Raw genomic sequence first — 15,896 nt, 5'->3', positions numbered from 1 at the left:
CCACACAGAAGTGAATTTGGTCTCAAAAGATATGAATTTATCTCATTCAATTTGTATAGAGAGAATTCAGACTTGGAGCAGTAGTTGGAGAAGAAAAGAGCAGATGAGAGTTAATGAAGTAGCACACAGTGCGAGTCCAAAGCCTTGCCTTTCCGGCACGACCCTGTCCCCTGTAATATTAACTGGATAGTGTCCAGGGTAATATGGGAGGAATATGGAAAAGCTCTTTGAACTGGAAGGAAGCTCAGTATTGACATTAACTGGTGTCTGTTAAGAACACTGGTGAGTTCAGTACTTCCAGTGAATTGTGGTGGTTTTTACATTTAAGTGCCACTGGGTCCCATTCATTCAATTTACTGAGCAAAAAGATGCAATCATCTACCCAAAATTTTAAAAATAAATGTAAGAGTGAGTACTGGGTCACCAATTTTTCATTCTTTTTTTTTTTTTTTTTTTCATTTTTCTTGTGTGTGTGTGTGTGTGTGTGTGTGTGTGTTAGCATCTTCACTTGTGTATGAATGCATGTTGAGGCCGGACACCTGTGTGGATATATGTGTGGAAGCTGGAGACTGATGCCAGGAACCAACCATCTGCCTTATTTCTTGAGAAAATATCTCCCAGACAAGGCCAGGACCTCACCAACAGGGCTACTCTCATTGGCCAGCTTGCTCGAAGGAGTACCTATTTTCATCTTCCTGGCGCAGAATTACAGGTGATTAGCCATGCCCGCCTAGGGATCTGAACTCAGTCCCTCAGACTTGTGTGGCAAGTGCTTTAACCACTGAGCCATCTCACCAGCCTCCACTACACCTGTATTCTTGCCAAGATCCTACTGGTAAGCATTTGCACTGAACAGATAAAATCCTGTGTGACTTTCAATTTACTTGTCTGAAAATGGAGACAAATTAGACCACATCTTGATGTCCACCTAGCTCATATGCATTACTTGACCCTCAATGAGAACTTTCAGATTATCTGCTTCTAGGTGTCTGCTAAGTGCTATGCACCAATGGGCCAATTTAATTTTAGTTCACCGTACAAAGGTGAGGTCTTTGCTTTCCTTTCATTAAAATTACAACATGACAGAAGAGAACAGATGTTCAGTCACGCACCCTTACTTCCAGGAGGAGCCCACATCTGGCTCTCATGTTACAAGCTTGAAATTCCTATTAAAAAAAATTGAGTACATTTGAAATTCTGCGCCTGATTCCATGGCAAACACGGCTCTGAATGTAATATAATAATAGAAAGAGGCTCTCCCCTTATGCCCACATAATCACCACGTGTTGTGCCCTGAATTGAATTGGATATTTCTTCTTCCTCCCTTTTAAACAGAAATCTATTGACAGAGGATGACAGAAAAAGCCCTGGAGAAGTTAGACATCCTGGACAAGAATGAAAGGATACTTGAAGCCATCAGAGCAAAGGTGTGTGACGTAGAAGCTAAGAGTAATGTGCTCATTAAAAAAGTTAACATTTCAGATAACATTTTTACTTCGTAATTAGTGATGCATTAACATGAAATTTTAAATGAACGTGTAAGAAACAAATATGTAGTAGTTAAAAGTCATCTATCTAAGTAGATAATAAAAAATTCACTAAGTCATCAAGTGTGGAACTCAGTGGTAGAAAGCTGACTTAGTATACTGGAGACCCCAGTACTACAAAAACAACATAAAAGCAAAAACAAAAACAAAAAACCGCAGCAATGTTCAAAATTAACTATACAAGAGCTGCAAGGAGACAGGCCTCCCAACTTCCCAGCTCGCGTCCTCAGATTTGTTCCAACACTGTTAAAACGTGGTAGATTACTAAGAAGTTCTGGGCCTGCAGAGACATGCTTCACCCAAGAACATTTAAAAGACATAAAGGACACAGGCACTTAAATGGCACCCGGACAAAAAATCCTAAAAATAAAGTAGTGATAGAACAGGAATTCAAACAAGTAGTTGAGGCATACGAGTGCTACCAGATGCAAAAAAGGGAGACACTGATGACAAACACGCCAAAGAAGGATTAAACCATATGGTAGAGGAGGAGGCGGAAGTCACTTTGACAGTCTGTTTGAGTTTGGCTTCGCATTTCCGGAACCCAGATGATATCTTTGGGGAATTTTTTGGAGGAAGGGACTCATTTTCATTTGTCTTCTTTGAAAAACCCATTTGATGACTTTTTTGGGAACTGGAGTGTCCCCGAGTTACTAGAAAGCCGAGGTACGGGCTCATTTTTCTCTGCCTTCGGTGGATTGTTTCCTGCTTTTGGAGGTGCTGTTTCCTGCTTTTGGTACAGGCCTCCTTCGTTTGGGCCACTAGGTCATGGGGGGGGGGTCTCACGTCATTCTCTTCCACGTCATTTGGTGGCAGTAGAATGGGCAACTTCAAATGAATATCAACCTCAACTAAGATAGTTAATGGCAAAAAAAAAAAAAAAAAAAAAAAAAAAAAATCACTACAAAGAATTTTGGAGAACGGTCAAGAAAGAGTAGAAGTTGAAGAAGACGGACAGTTAAAAGTCCTGACAGTAAGTGGTAAGGAGCACCTGCTATGCTTTGCATAACAAGTAATTCAACACACACATTTAACTGAAATGTTAAACCACAACAGTGAGGAGTAATAGGAACTTTCTTTTTTGAAGATTTCAAAGGAACTCGGCTTTCTATATCTACCTAATCTAAAGTACTTATAAAACAGCTCCTTGGAGCCCCTATTTGTCATAGACCTTTGAGTTTTTTGTTGGGACCACAAAACAGGACAGGTTTTCTTTTTCTTTAAAAGTGTTGTAATCTCTGTATGCACTTGGCTTTAAACAAAACAAAACCTAAACTGAGGTGAGCCCTGTGGCTCTTGCGTTGTGGTAGGACAGGATTGTTTGTAACACCAGCATGCATCTGCTTCCTGTTGTGTTGAAATGTGAGTGAGTAGGGTCAGCCTGCGGTGAAGTTAACATCGCCAGGTGAACCTTCTACAGAGGCGCTTCAACTTTATTTTTAGTATTTAATGACAAAATCTCTTACTGCATCCATGGTAATACATTTCCGTGTAAATTAAGGATGTTTTCTGGTTGTGCATGGCTGATGGCAACACCGTCAATTCTGACAAATGTTGAAATATGTAATGTTAAGCTTAGGTTTAAAAACTGGTAATTTGGGTCTTTTGTCATTTGCTTTTTTTAAAAAAATAAATGCAAGTGAGTTTGGTACAAGAAAAAGTTAGCTATACAAGATCATTTCTAGGTAGCTGCCATGTGCTAGGTCACATATGTATCAAACCTGCTTTAAAAAGTGCTACCTCCCAAACACTAAATAAGGCTATCAGCATATGCTAAGTATATACAAATTAGGCTAGCCATATTTGTTAAAAATATGTTAAGTATATACAAATTACTTTAGTAGATATATGAACAGCACTAAGTCCCATCCCTAGCCAATTAGCTATTAGCAACTGGCTGCTGAAAGAGGAAAAAAATCTCCAATGGAGTGACACTGGGTATAACAGTCACACTCCATGCAGGCCTCACACTCGGTGACACTGGGTGTAACAGTCACACTCCATGCAGGCCTCACACTCGGTGACACTGGGTATAATAGTCGCACTCCATGCAGGCCTCACACTGGGTGACACTGGGTATAACAGTCACACTCCATGCAGGCCTCACACTGGGTGACACTGGGTATAACAGTCACACTCCATGCAGGCCTCACACTGGGTGACACTGGGTACAACAGCCATACTCCATGCAGGCCTCACACTGGGTGACACTGGGTACAACAGCCATACTCCATGCAGGCCTCACACTGGGTGACACTGGGTACAACAGCCACACTCCATACAGGCCTCACACTCAGAAGAAGTAGGGGAGGAAGGGAGTAGACCTGGGAGGAGTTAGATAAGGGAAAAGAATACGATCAAAATATAGCATATAGAATTCTCAAAATAAATAAATAAATAAATAAATAAATAAACCTTAAAAAGGGGAAAGTAACATTTCGCATTGTTAGTAAATTACAAATAATATATAGAAACAAAATAAACAAAAATAGGCAAGACTTAGAATTCAAGACAAAACAGTAATAGAGATAATAGTTCCCAAACACTAGAGTGTTAGTGTAGATGAGCAAGTTGATTTCCGTTCCCTGGAAAGTGTTTTTAAATTACATACCACAGGCTCACAACTACCTGTAGCTCCAACAGCCAACCAGCAGGAAGGACACCTCCAGTTTAGTCTCAGTGCAATTACTCCATGTCCTGCGACCAAAGTATGTGACATCTGCAAGAGTCTTACCCTAGTTCAGTTCTAATAAACAGTCAACAGGACTGGCAATAGCCTTGTAGTTTTAGTGACCTCAGGGACCTCCATGAGCAATAACTCACAAGAAGGCAACCCACCACTTACACTGGGGCCATCCCTTAACAGGCTTTTTGTTCTTGGAAGTGGCTTTTCAACTCACAAAGACTGTCTTCTTCCAAATCTTTCATATTTCTACTGTTCTTCCACAATGTGTTTCAAATCTGTAAAACTCTCAATAATTAGCATTATATAATTTAAAAGGCTTCCCCTCACCCCCGGCATTCATTCTAATTAAGTGGCAACTAGTCTTGGAATTTAAAAACCAAGGGGCTTCTTTTTTTTTTTAATTTAGCAGGTCTAATACAGCAAGAAAAGAGTCCATCACTTGAACCAATTGTTTTATCAAAAAGGCAATGCTGATGACAGCAGTGTGGGGTGGAGACGCTACCTCATCTAGCTTTCCTTAATCCACTATCATCTTCTATGAGACATCTGGTCTCTTCATCGTGGACTGCTGCCACTGCTGTAGATCCACTACACACACAGACACACACACACACTCACAGACACACACACACACTCACAGACACACACACACACTCACAGACACACACACACACCTCACACACACTCACTCACACAGTCACTCACACACACTCACACACTCACACACACACTCACACACATAACACACACACACACACACACACACACACACACACACACACACACACACACACCACCCACAAAGGTTCAATGAAGCCAGAGCAAGCTGATTTCCATGGTTCGGGGCCAAAGGCATGCATGCACTGGCCATGCATTCCCACCACTTGAACTCAGCTGGCTTCCTGCATGAGGGTGACAAGCTCCAAGAAGGAACTGAGGCCTCACCTCTGCATCCGTGAAACCAAACTGGTTAAAGAGCTACAGACTAAGTGAAAAATATCCACCCAGTGTACTTGCTTTCAGGGAAAAAAAATACAAACATACTCTCTATGAAAAATAAATGCCCACTCCCCGGACATGTGTCATCATTTCTACTCATGCTGTTCCAATCCCCATATCCATCCACTGGGGGCCATTGTCCCCGGTACTTTGGGGAGATCTCATGACTTTAAGTACAGTCAGCTCCAATATCCACTGAAACACAAGTGTTATGCATATTAGTGAGAAACCAACAACTCTCCAGTTCAGTGTGGAACCTGAAATCACTATTTTCCCGTAACCTTGGGAACCCTATCAAAGGAGATTTGCCTCCTCCACATAAGGAGTTAAAGGGGGAAATACCTGGCACCTCTTTGCATTTCACTACTTTCACACTGGTGACTTGACATCCAGTCTTTAAGCCCTCCAAAGTTCAAAGCCCACACTCAGGTCTGAGTGTGAACACAGAAAGAGGAAAACTCACAGCTCAGCATGTTCTTTAATGCTTATTATACCTCCCTTCCAACCCAAAAACCCTAGATAGAGAAAAGAGGTTAATGGGAACAGGAGAAGTAGACCTTTTTAGACACAGTTCCTTGGAGCAATTCCACTGGCGTAGTCAGCAGGATTCCAGCAGACCTGTTAAACAGCAAACCAGCAATTCAGCAAAGGTGAACCCAGAACCTCAAAGCATTCTCTGGAGCTGTTCTCTCTAGGAGCACCTCAACATGGAGTAAAGAACAGCCAAGACCAAAAAGCCCCACCTCTTGTTTTTGGGCTCATATATATGTCTCTTCTGAGAGTCTGTACTAGGGTGTTTATCAGTTGGCAAAGACCATGCCCTCACAAGAGGCAGTTCCTTTTCCTGTGGACAAACATCATCTGTTCTCTCATAAGTCTATTTTCAGGGGGAAAACACCGCACACCCTTACACAAGTCTGTTTCACACCGCACACTTTGGATCAAAACAAAAACAGGTTTACATCCACTACACCTGAGGGCTGTCTTCTCTTCTTCTTACTCTCTAAGCTTTCCTCCTAAGTTCTAAGTCTTTGGTTCCCAGAAAGGATGCTACAACAGATCTAGCTTCTACTCTCTTCCCACGGAATCCTCCAACTGCGAGAAGTACCAAGTCCAACACCTCATCTTTTTATTTCATTCTTTCTTCCAAATCGGAGGCTAGTGTGAAGGTTTGCATCTGCACAACCTTTTCCCATGGGAATTATTTCCTTACATGGGCAAGTTCTTTCTGGGAAGACAGGTGAACCTCAGATAAAAAAAAAATAATAATAATGGGACCATGAGAAGACCATGCAACTGATGCCATAGCCTGCCTACCATTGTGTTCATGCCATTTCCAGGGGTTGCAAGGTATTGTCTGGCCCATTACCTAGTTGGAGAGCATCTCCTTGCTCATGTCCTAGACTTCGCTCATCCAAAAGGAATACCAACAGATTCCATATAGAGGAAGGGGTTCACCCTGGGATGTCTTGCAAGGATGCTGAACTCTCAGGTGCCTCAGTCTTGGTTGCATCACCCATAAAAGGAAGCATGCTAGTGCATCTGGAGAAAGGAAGCATACTATCCCATACCACATGGGGAAAGAAAGCCATGTCAGGACCGTATGGGTCAGAATCTTATTACCCATCACAAAAGCATATAGATGCACCTCCCTAAATCATATTTGATACTGTTGGTCTCTGTGCAGATGCAAAGATGACTCTTTCTAGGGAGACAAAAGCAAGCGTCTGATCCCCTCAGATGGAGCCACAACAACAGCAACAAAACTGATGAACCAGTGATTTTACTGGGGTTACTTCTGAGAGCATGCCTAACTCAGAGGCAGCTACATCACCCAACAGCCCATCCCAGCATAAGTGACAAGTCATAGAAGCCACACCCCTGGAGTCCCTTCCCAACTTGCAGGTGGCTCCATGTGTTGGGGGGGGGGGATGAGGGGGGATCTTTTCTATAACTTGAGGAGGGACCTTGAAAAATCTTTAATTCTCTCAACTTCCTAAGTCTTATACGTTTCATGGGCTTCCTGGCTCATGACTGTCCCTCCCTACTCCAGGCAGGAAAGTTTCAACTCAGAGGAAATGAGTCTGCAGCAATTATATAGGTGTGTCCTTAAATTCTAAAAATTTAGTTAGGAGGACTCCTGAACAAGTGTCAGCGTGTTTATTATCTTTATTAAATAGACGAGAAAGAGTCATATAGGTCACACACCAAAGGTACAAGGCTCTTTTCTAATTTAAATGCTTAAATGTTTTCACTCTTTAATTTTAAATCTGAACTATTTTTCATTATTGCCTTACATATGAATTCTCTCTCTTCTCTCTCACTCTCTCCCGTGTGTGTGTGTGTGTGTGTGTGTGTGTGTGTGTGTGTGTGTGTGTGTAGAGAGAGAGAGAGAGAGAGAGAGAGAGAGAGAGAGAGAGAGAGAGAGAGAGAGAAATCAATTTTGGTCCTTAATATATAGAATCCTGCCTGTAGAAGGAGCACTTACTTTTTCATTTTGACTTAACTGCAGAAAACCAACACTCAGCTTAAACAAAGAAGAAAGTCTTTGATCACACCCATGCTGTCTGATGAGCATATGGACTTTGGAGACACAGTTATCCCATCTATATCTAAGATGGTGACAGAGACCACAGAAGATAAATCACATGACCTAAAGAAGCCAAAAACGTAACTATCATAATTCAGCTGAAAGTTTAAAAGTACTGTATTTGCCTTAGATTGCCTGATAATATAAGAAATTAAGATTAGCCCAGCATACCGGTGCATTCTTTTAGTTCCACCACTCAGGAGGCAGAGGCAGGAGGTCCTCTGTGAGTTCAAGGCCAACTTGGTCCACTTAGCAAGTCTCAGTCCATCCAGGACTACATAGTGAGACCCTATCTCAAAAGAAATATGAAACTAATATTAGCTTGTAACATATCTGTAGGTTAAAATATACTAGATGCATATTCTGAGTATCCCAATTTAGAAAAGGGATATTTTGCAAGTGTTGATGATAATTGTAGTTCTGAGCTTTTAAAGAAAGACCTTGAGTCGGGTGGTTAGAAGGGCTCCTTAACTGGCTATTAAGTGTATTATCTGAGAGTGTATTAGGAGGCAGAGGCAGGCAGATCACTGTGAATTCGAGGCAAGCCTGGTCTACAGAATGAGTTCCAGGACAGCCAAGGCTACACAGAGTAACCCTGTCAGGATGATTGAATCCTTGAGCTCAGCACCTAGGAACAATGTAGCTGTAACACTTTATACTTAAGTGAGAACAAGGGAAGTAGGAGGGTTAAGCATAATAGGGGGTTACAGTGAGAAAAGCCAGGGTGTATCAGGGTTGTTTTAAGGTCCTGTGTGTTATTCTTTCTTTCTTTCTTTCTTTCTTTCTTTATTTATTTATTTAATGTATATGAGCACTCTATCTACATGTATACCTGCAGGCCAGAAGAGGGCATCAGATCACATTATAGATGGTTGTAAGCCACCATGTGGTTGCTGGGAATTGAACTCAGGACCTCTGGAAGAGCAGACAGTGCTCTTAACCACTGAGCCATCTCTCCAGCCCCCTGTAGAAGGGAAGTGGACAAGCAGGCCCACGTCTAACGTTAAACAGTATTTGAATCATTGTTTTGCTTGTGTACACTCTGATTGTGTTACAAATATCACTCTCTCAGACTCTTGTTATTGGAGATTTACCGAGGTAATCAAAATCTGTTTCCATTGCGGAACTGTGAGGTAAGGAGAGAGCTCGTGAGTGAGCATGGAGACACGGGCCTGTAGTCTGAGCGTTTGGGAGGCAGGAGCAGATGCTTTAAGAGTTTGAGGTAAAACCATTTGTTTGGCCCGAATCTTCAAAATAAATGCCCTTCGGCCTACATTAACTTTGCTTCTTACGTGACACATCGTAGTCAGCTGGGCTTGATGTTTTCAGCCAGAGACAAAGTTAATCTTGGTGTCCAGAGAACAGACATTAGGAGGAGGTAGAAGCCTTTGAAAGAAGGGCCTTTAGGGACAGCCTTCGGTTCCTGAGGGACATGCTTAAGAAAGGCCGCCATGCCCCCTGGCCCTCCACTGCCTGCCTCCCCGCCTTGCAGTATGACTCTCACTGTAGCCCAGGCTGTTCTGGAACTCTCTGTAGCCCAGGCTACACTCAAACTCACTGTAATCCTCTTGACTTACCCTCAGAGATGCTGGACTACAGCAGTGAGCTGATATGGCCCACAAAATTTTTTGTGTATGTGTGAAATATTGGGAATATTGTGTAAGTGTGGGATATGTGTTATAAGCAGTTTGTTCTGACACACAATCCTACCATGGTAAACTGCTTTGCTATGGGTCCAAAAGTAATGGGTCCAGTAAGCCAGGGACTGAAACTTCCAGTGCTGTGAGCCAAAATAAATCTTTTTTAATCCCTTTAATGTTTATCAAGTAATAGAAAACTAATACAAAATCACTACTACATAAATAAATCTTAACATCCCTATGACTAAGTGGCAAAATCTTAGAAATCATGGGATACTCAGTGTCTAAAGGAGAGATTTAAGAGGGTTTTATTAGGAGACTTGACGAGACTGGGAAGCCCGAAATAGGCCCTCTACAGGCTGAAAACCTTGGCAATCTAGTACCATGTCATGGCACCACATATAAGAAGGGAAGCCTTGGTGTCATTTACCCAAGAATGGGCCTGATGTACCCTGAAGAGCTCTGCGCTCTCCTCCTGAGCCAAGGCCACCCTTTCTCTGTAATGAGCAGCAAAGTAAGTATGGCATTGAAAATGGGTGGGGAGTTTCTGTCTTAAAATTTTTTGCAACAACTTCATACAGGAAGATATTGTTTTTCTGACTCTTTTGACCCAGAATAGCACACAAAGACATAAGCAAATAAAGTCAATTATTTCCACTTTCACCCACCCCCTGTACCCCACCCCATCCACCGTGGCAGGTAAGCAATTGATATCACAGGTAGGCAGACTGAAGCAGAGTCCTAGCATCCACTCTATACCCACACGCTGTTGCCATTGGGGGAGGTGGAGGCATTGCTCCAGCAAATGGTCTTAGGTCTAGTCACCATATAATACACACATAACCTTGTTCTACATCAGGTCCTTGAATGACGATGAAAGAGAAACAAGGAAATTGACACTCTGGGGAGACCAAAGCGTAGGAAGATTGAATGCAGTGCTTTTGTTTTTGCTTTCTAAAAGTCGATTGATCGTGGAGGTTGGGTACACCATATGTAAGCAGAATGGGTGCACTGCTATAAACGATCTCAAAACATGTGTTAATTTGGTTACAGGTTGGTTGAGAGTTTGATTTGTAAAAGCAAGCTGCAAACAGCATTTCTCAGGAAAACCATCCCCACAGTAGCATATAAGGGAGGTTGGTGGTCCAACTTTTTTCAGTCTGAGGTTGAAGGCTTGAGAACCCTGGGAAAGGTTTTGGATCCCAAAGGTCAAGGAGGTTAGAATCCTACTTTTCAAGTACAGGCAGGATGAGTGTATTCTTCTGGGAAGAGGGGAAGTTGATTTTTCTATTTAGACTGCTAGAAAATTAAATGGTACTTGCCCACACTGCAGAGAGTTCCCCTGCAGTCCAGCCATTCTTATACTTAGCTAGTCTAGAAACCCTCTCACAGACTTATGTGGAAATAATTATTGGCCAGTTCTTTAGGTAGTCCTGGATCCAGTCAAGGTAGCATCTAAAATTAATGACATACTGTCACCAGGTTTGTTAGGGTCAGAACTCAGTCCCACTAACCCTAACAAGCTTGCATCAGCCATGACTACTCGACGCCCCCACAGAGAATAACAGTAAAAGAAAGCAGAGATACTCACTGTGGCCACATTGAACAGATTCAGAAACAAATAGATGGTCCAGAGGCATGTAATGTCCCCGAAACACACACACACACACACACACACACACACACATACACACACACACACAGAGAGAGAGAGAGAGAGAGAGAGTTTCAGAGCCCTGACATAAGGTTTAAGTTTAAATAGAGGGCAAGAGGTATGCATAGCTAAGTATCTGTGGCCAAGGCGTGGCCATGGCCATCCTCATTGCCTCAGCCCTACTGTGTCCTGAAAGGTTGTGTGACAATCCGCCAGCACAGTCTCTTCCTAAAACACCAGCCCTCTCCTTTGCTCAGCATGGGACTGTTTGAGAAATTTTGATTTCTTGGAATACATCAACAGTCTAGTACAAATGTCCCTCTTTAGAATATCTCCAGGCCTTCGGGGACAATGACAATACCTACAATAAAGAGTTAGAGTGAATCTCTGTGTAATTCCTAGATGTTGTCATCTTAGCTGACACATGCACTGTTCCTGAGTCCATATCTCACCATTTTCCATTGAGATCTGTCCCAGATATTCCATTGAAGCAGGTTCTGATGTATGTTTGGTCGGCTTGCGAATACTGGCACTCCACGTGCACTGTGTCCGAGTCACGGGCTCCTTCCCTGGCAGCTCGTTTCTCCTGCTCCTCTTGCCTCCCGCATAGCTCTCAGCAACACCTTGGGTTCCTTCTCTGCTCAGGTACCAGTCTTCTGCCTTCATGTTTATATGTCTCCAAAATTGTATTTTGAATCTCCTTTGTAAATTAATGTTCTGACTATTTTCATTTAGAAAAACTTTCATTTCTTCCAGGTATATATCTTTTAAATATAAGCCTGAATCCAGAAGTGATTTTGAAGAGTCAGATTCGAGGCCACCTGTTCTTGCAGCAAATGGAAACTCTGAAGAAAGTAAACCAATGGGTAAGGCTGTGTGTTATAGAATCACTTTTCCCTTTATTTATTAATGAGTGATATTAAGTAGTGATTTATTGATAATTCACTTACTCCTCTTACTTCTCCTTTTGGTATCTAAACAGTTTTTTATTTCTGTTAAAATAAATTTTTAGCAGAACAAACAATAATAATTATTTTAACAGAAATAAAGTAATCTTCATAACAAATAAATATTGTTTTACAATTTTCTATGTGTAGACACACACACAGATGTCCGTGCGCATGTGCACGCGCACGCACACGGACACTGCATTTAAATGTAATTTCACCTTATCTCCCAGACTGAACTTGAACTCTTAGACTCAAGAGATCCCTCTGGCTCATCTTTTCAGGTAACTGAGAATCCAGGTTGTTTAATTTCTTTTCTTGAGGAGACATAAAGGAGTAGTAAGTCTCCCCAGACAGATAGGGCACCAACAGACTGAGAAAGAAGATTCCATCCAAGTCTAGGCTGATGAATCAAAAAGTCATTCAGGTTACATCATGAGTGTACATGGGTGAGGGGTTACTTACAGGAGTGTGAGGGACTCTTGCTAGGGTACCACCAGGAAGTCCCTCCCCCAGCAGCTACACTACTAAAGAGCTCTAACCCTCAGGCAACCCTTCCACGGTCTGTATTTGCTGGTATCCCTTCTTTCCAGACCATGTGCACAGGGGCAAAATTATGTGCATCCTGAGGTGAGGCAGAGATGGTGGAGGTGAGGGTGGTGACCAGACTCTTACATGAGACCCTACTGACTTCCTCCTCTCCTAGGAAGGAATGTTGATAGCTTTTCACCACAGAGCTTACTCTCACTGCATTGTCCTTACTTCCTTATGTGCAGAGGTCAAGTCCTTCTGTGTGTCACCACAGCACTCCCTGAGTCGTGATGGCCAGTGGTCACGTCATGCCTGGAGGAAATAGTTCTGCTAGAGAATTATTTTCTTTCCTTCCAGAAGGAAATACCAACTTTTATTTTGACTCAGTCCAAAGACTTTCGTTGAAATTTTAAGATGAATTGCTTGTTTAATAGAAACACACTTAATAGAATTTGAAGTTTTAGGAATCTGTGGTGCAGAACCCAGCATTTGAGAGATCTTCAGAGGACTTAGTATTGTCTGTTACTTTCATTTTTCTGTCATTGTCAACCAGGTGATTACACTCTGTCACCAACCTCTTTGACTGAACACTCTGCCTTATGTGTCTGTTGTACTCTCAAATTCTCAAAAGGTGAACTTCTACACATCTATGGCCTTTACTCTCCCCATTTCTGCTTCAATGTCAGCCCACTGCAGTCGGGATCCCTCTCTCTCACCTTCCTGCTGCAAGCACGCTGACCAGGATTGCCAGTAGCCCCAATGTCGCTGCTAAATTCAAACACTTTTCACTTCCATTTTCTTCTACCTCTCCAGACTCAGCTGATCATTCCCTTCTTCTAAAAACTCTTCGCTTTTGGGGGAACTGTTGACACCAAACACACCTCTTACTCAAAAGAAATAACAAGTAGTTTAGTTTTGACCTAAACATGAGTGTCCATGGTCGAAGAATATAGATTCAGATTGCACCAAGTAACATGTTCCAATGCAGAAAAAAATTGAAGTTAACATAGCTAAGGAACAAAAGGAATCATAAGCTGAGGTGTTTTCCAAGTATATTGGTGAGAGCATTAGGTGGGTATGTTAAACCCAAGTGTGGGACCTCAGCTATGGCTTTCACGTGTTATCTGATAATGTCCTTACCTTTTGGGATGCAGGAATCTTGTGGTTGGCTATGTTAACACATTCAAAAAGTTTTACCAACGATTTTCGGTCAAACACCGACATAGGAAATGAATGGCTATTGAACATCTAACCAAAATATCAGAGTCTGCGTGTCTGTCGCTATAGAAATCGAAGAACAGGGACTTGAATCTTGAAAGTTCGTTTTCTATAAGGTGCCGGCAATCTCAGAAGACACAGGCACTCTGCCTCGAGCCAGCTCCTGCTAAGGGTATTGTCTAGGGAACTGGAACAGAGGCCATTAATCATGTCAAAGGTTTGTCTTGAGCTCCAGGTCGGGAAGCCAGCCTTGGCCACGAGATTCATGATCGCGCTTCTCTTTATCACTCTCCGCACCTTTCCCTCGTTAGAGCTCTCTGTAGTGAGGAGCTTATATACACCTACAGCTCCCAAGCCCTGCTTTTTCCTCCTGACTCGCTACCCAGTTTATATCTGCGTTAAAGGTTAACTTGGAAAAAACAAAGCATTAGCAGTGTGCACGGCTGGGCTGCTTTCAATGCATAGCATATGAAGTAAAAATGTGCTCTCATACCACAGAATATACTGCACCGCCATCTGTCTCCTATTCTTTCCTGTTGTTAATAACAACTCATACTGGTTTCCCATGAAATATGACATGTGCAGGTGGGCACATAGTTGTTAGTTCAGCGTCTGGCCAGCAAGGGAGACTGTAAGTCAGAGTACATCGATAACAGCGGTCACATGTGCAGAGGAGCAGAAACAGTGGGAAAAATAGAAAGGCTGCTGTGAGGCCAGGAAGGCTCGAGAACCAGGAGGCACAGGAGGACAGGTCAATATGAAGATTCCCCCTCTAATCTTTGTCTCCTCCTCTTTTTTTTTTTTTTTTTTTTTGGTCAGAGACAGTTTCATCAACTGCTTTATCTTTTTGTTCAACCAACTAAGCTTTGCTTGTCAAGTTAAAACAGCATTCTTTTACATTCTTTGTGGCTAAAATATCAGTAAGAAATGATCTGCTGCAGCCCATTTCTCAGGACTGCTTTTCTAACTTGACCTGAGTTCTGTTCTGTAGCCCCAGCAGGCTTTTTACCATAGATGGGGTCAGATGCTTAACTTCTGTGTAAGCTTCCTGAAGTTGCATGACAAGACGTCAGAGGTAGACTTCAGGAGGAATACTTTGCACTCAGAAGATAGTATGTGGAAAATATCCCTCTTTTTCTTACCCGGTGAGTTAGTTACTTTTTCTGTTGCTGTGATAAAATAGTCTGACGAGAACAACTTAAGAAAGGAAGAGTTCACCTCACAGTTCCAGGGTTATAATCCATGATGGCGGAGAAACTATAGTGGCAGGAGCATCTAGTCATGTTGCGGGAGACTAGGTGACGGGGAGAGAGAGGTGACGCAGCTCGGTTCCTGTCTCTCAGTGGATGTACTTCAGGGTCCGAGCCCAGGGCATGGTGATGCCTGTTCGTAGGGTGGGTTTTCCCACCTCAATTACCCTCACCTAGAAAATTACACACAGCCATGCTTAGAGGCGCATCTCCCATGTGTCTCTAAATCCTATCAAGTTGACAACTGGTGTCAGTCATCACACCCGGAAGTCAGGTGGGCCTTCTGGAACAGCTATCCCATGAGTCTTCCTAGCCTTTGGTGCTGTTCATGGGCACAGAATAGTAAGAGTTTTTGCAAGCTTGCAGGAGCCATTCCTCTAGTACAAAGCTTGGCTCATGGCACAGGACCTGGTGAAGGTGTCACTACATATCATTGGCTTGTCCTCTGCATGCTGTCTATGAAGATGACACATGCTTTAGCAGGAGAGATGGGCTAACACTCACACAGTTCCTCATCCTTTCAGTCACCACAGGTCCTCAGGTACGTTCAATATTTCTAAGTATAATTTTGGTGGGCCTGAGAGGTGTGTAAACACCGCTGAAGGATGAAGAAACTGTCTGCTCCACATTTAGTTTTGCCAGGTACCCCCCCCCCCCATAGGCCTTCATCTCAGCTGTCCCCTTATGGGGAAAGGGCTAGTCATTAGTAAGAATGCAAAACAGTATTGCTCTCTTAGAGTTCACTTCAGATTTCCTGCTTGTTTGGATGTCAGGGTTGGTCTTTGATGTCTTGTTTGCCTGGTGTTGTACATCCAAGGCTTAACCTCCAGCAAG

At 42.7% G+C, this 15,896-nt stretch overlaps 1 protein-coding gene across 1 annotated transcript in view; it reads left to right on the top strand.

Annotated features, from left to right (window-relative positions):
* The first annotated feature begins 1,352 nt into the window (after nt 1-1,352).
* C29H1orf141 (chromosome 29 C1orf141 homolog) overlaps nt 1,353-15,896 on the top strand; it is a 49,615-nt gene continuing 35,071 nt past the window's right edge. Inside the window, exons 1-3 of the mRNA XM_051172016.1 lie at nt 1,353-1,427; nt 7,745-7,902; nt 11,873-11,982. Of these exons, the coding sequence (XP_051027973.1) occupies nt 1,353-1,427; nt 7,745-7,902; nt 11,873-11,982 (343 nt within the window). The remainder of the gene's footprint in view (nt 1,428-7,744; nt 7,903-11,872; nt 11,983-15,896) is intronic.

This window comes from Acomys russatus, chromosome 29 (assembly GCF_903995435.1).
Source record: "Acomys russatus chromosome 29, mAcoRus1.1, whole genome shotgun sequence".
NCBI lineage: Eukaryota > Metazoa > Chordata > Mammalia > Rodentia > Muridae > Acomys > Acomys russatus.
This window is presented reverse-complemented; position numbering and strand designations above follow the sequence as displayed.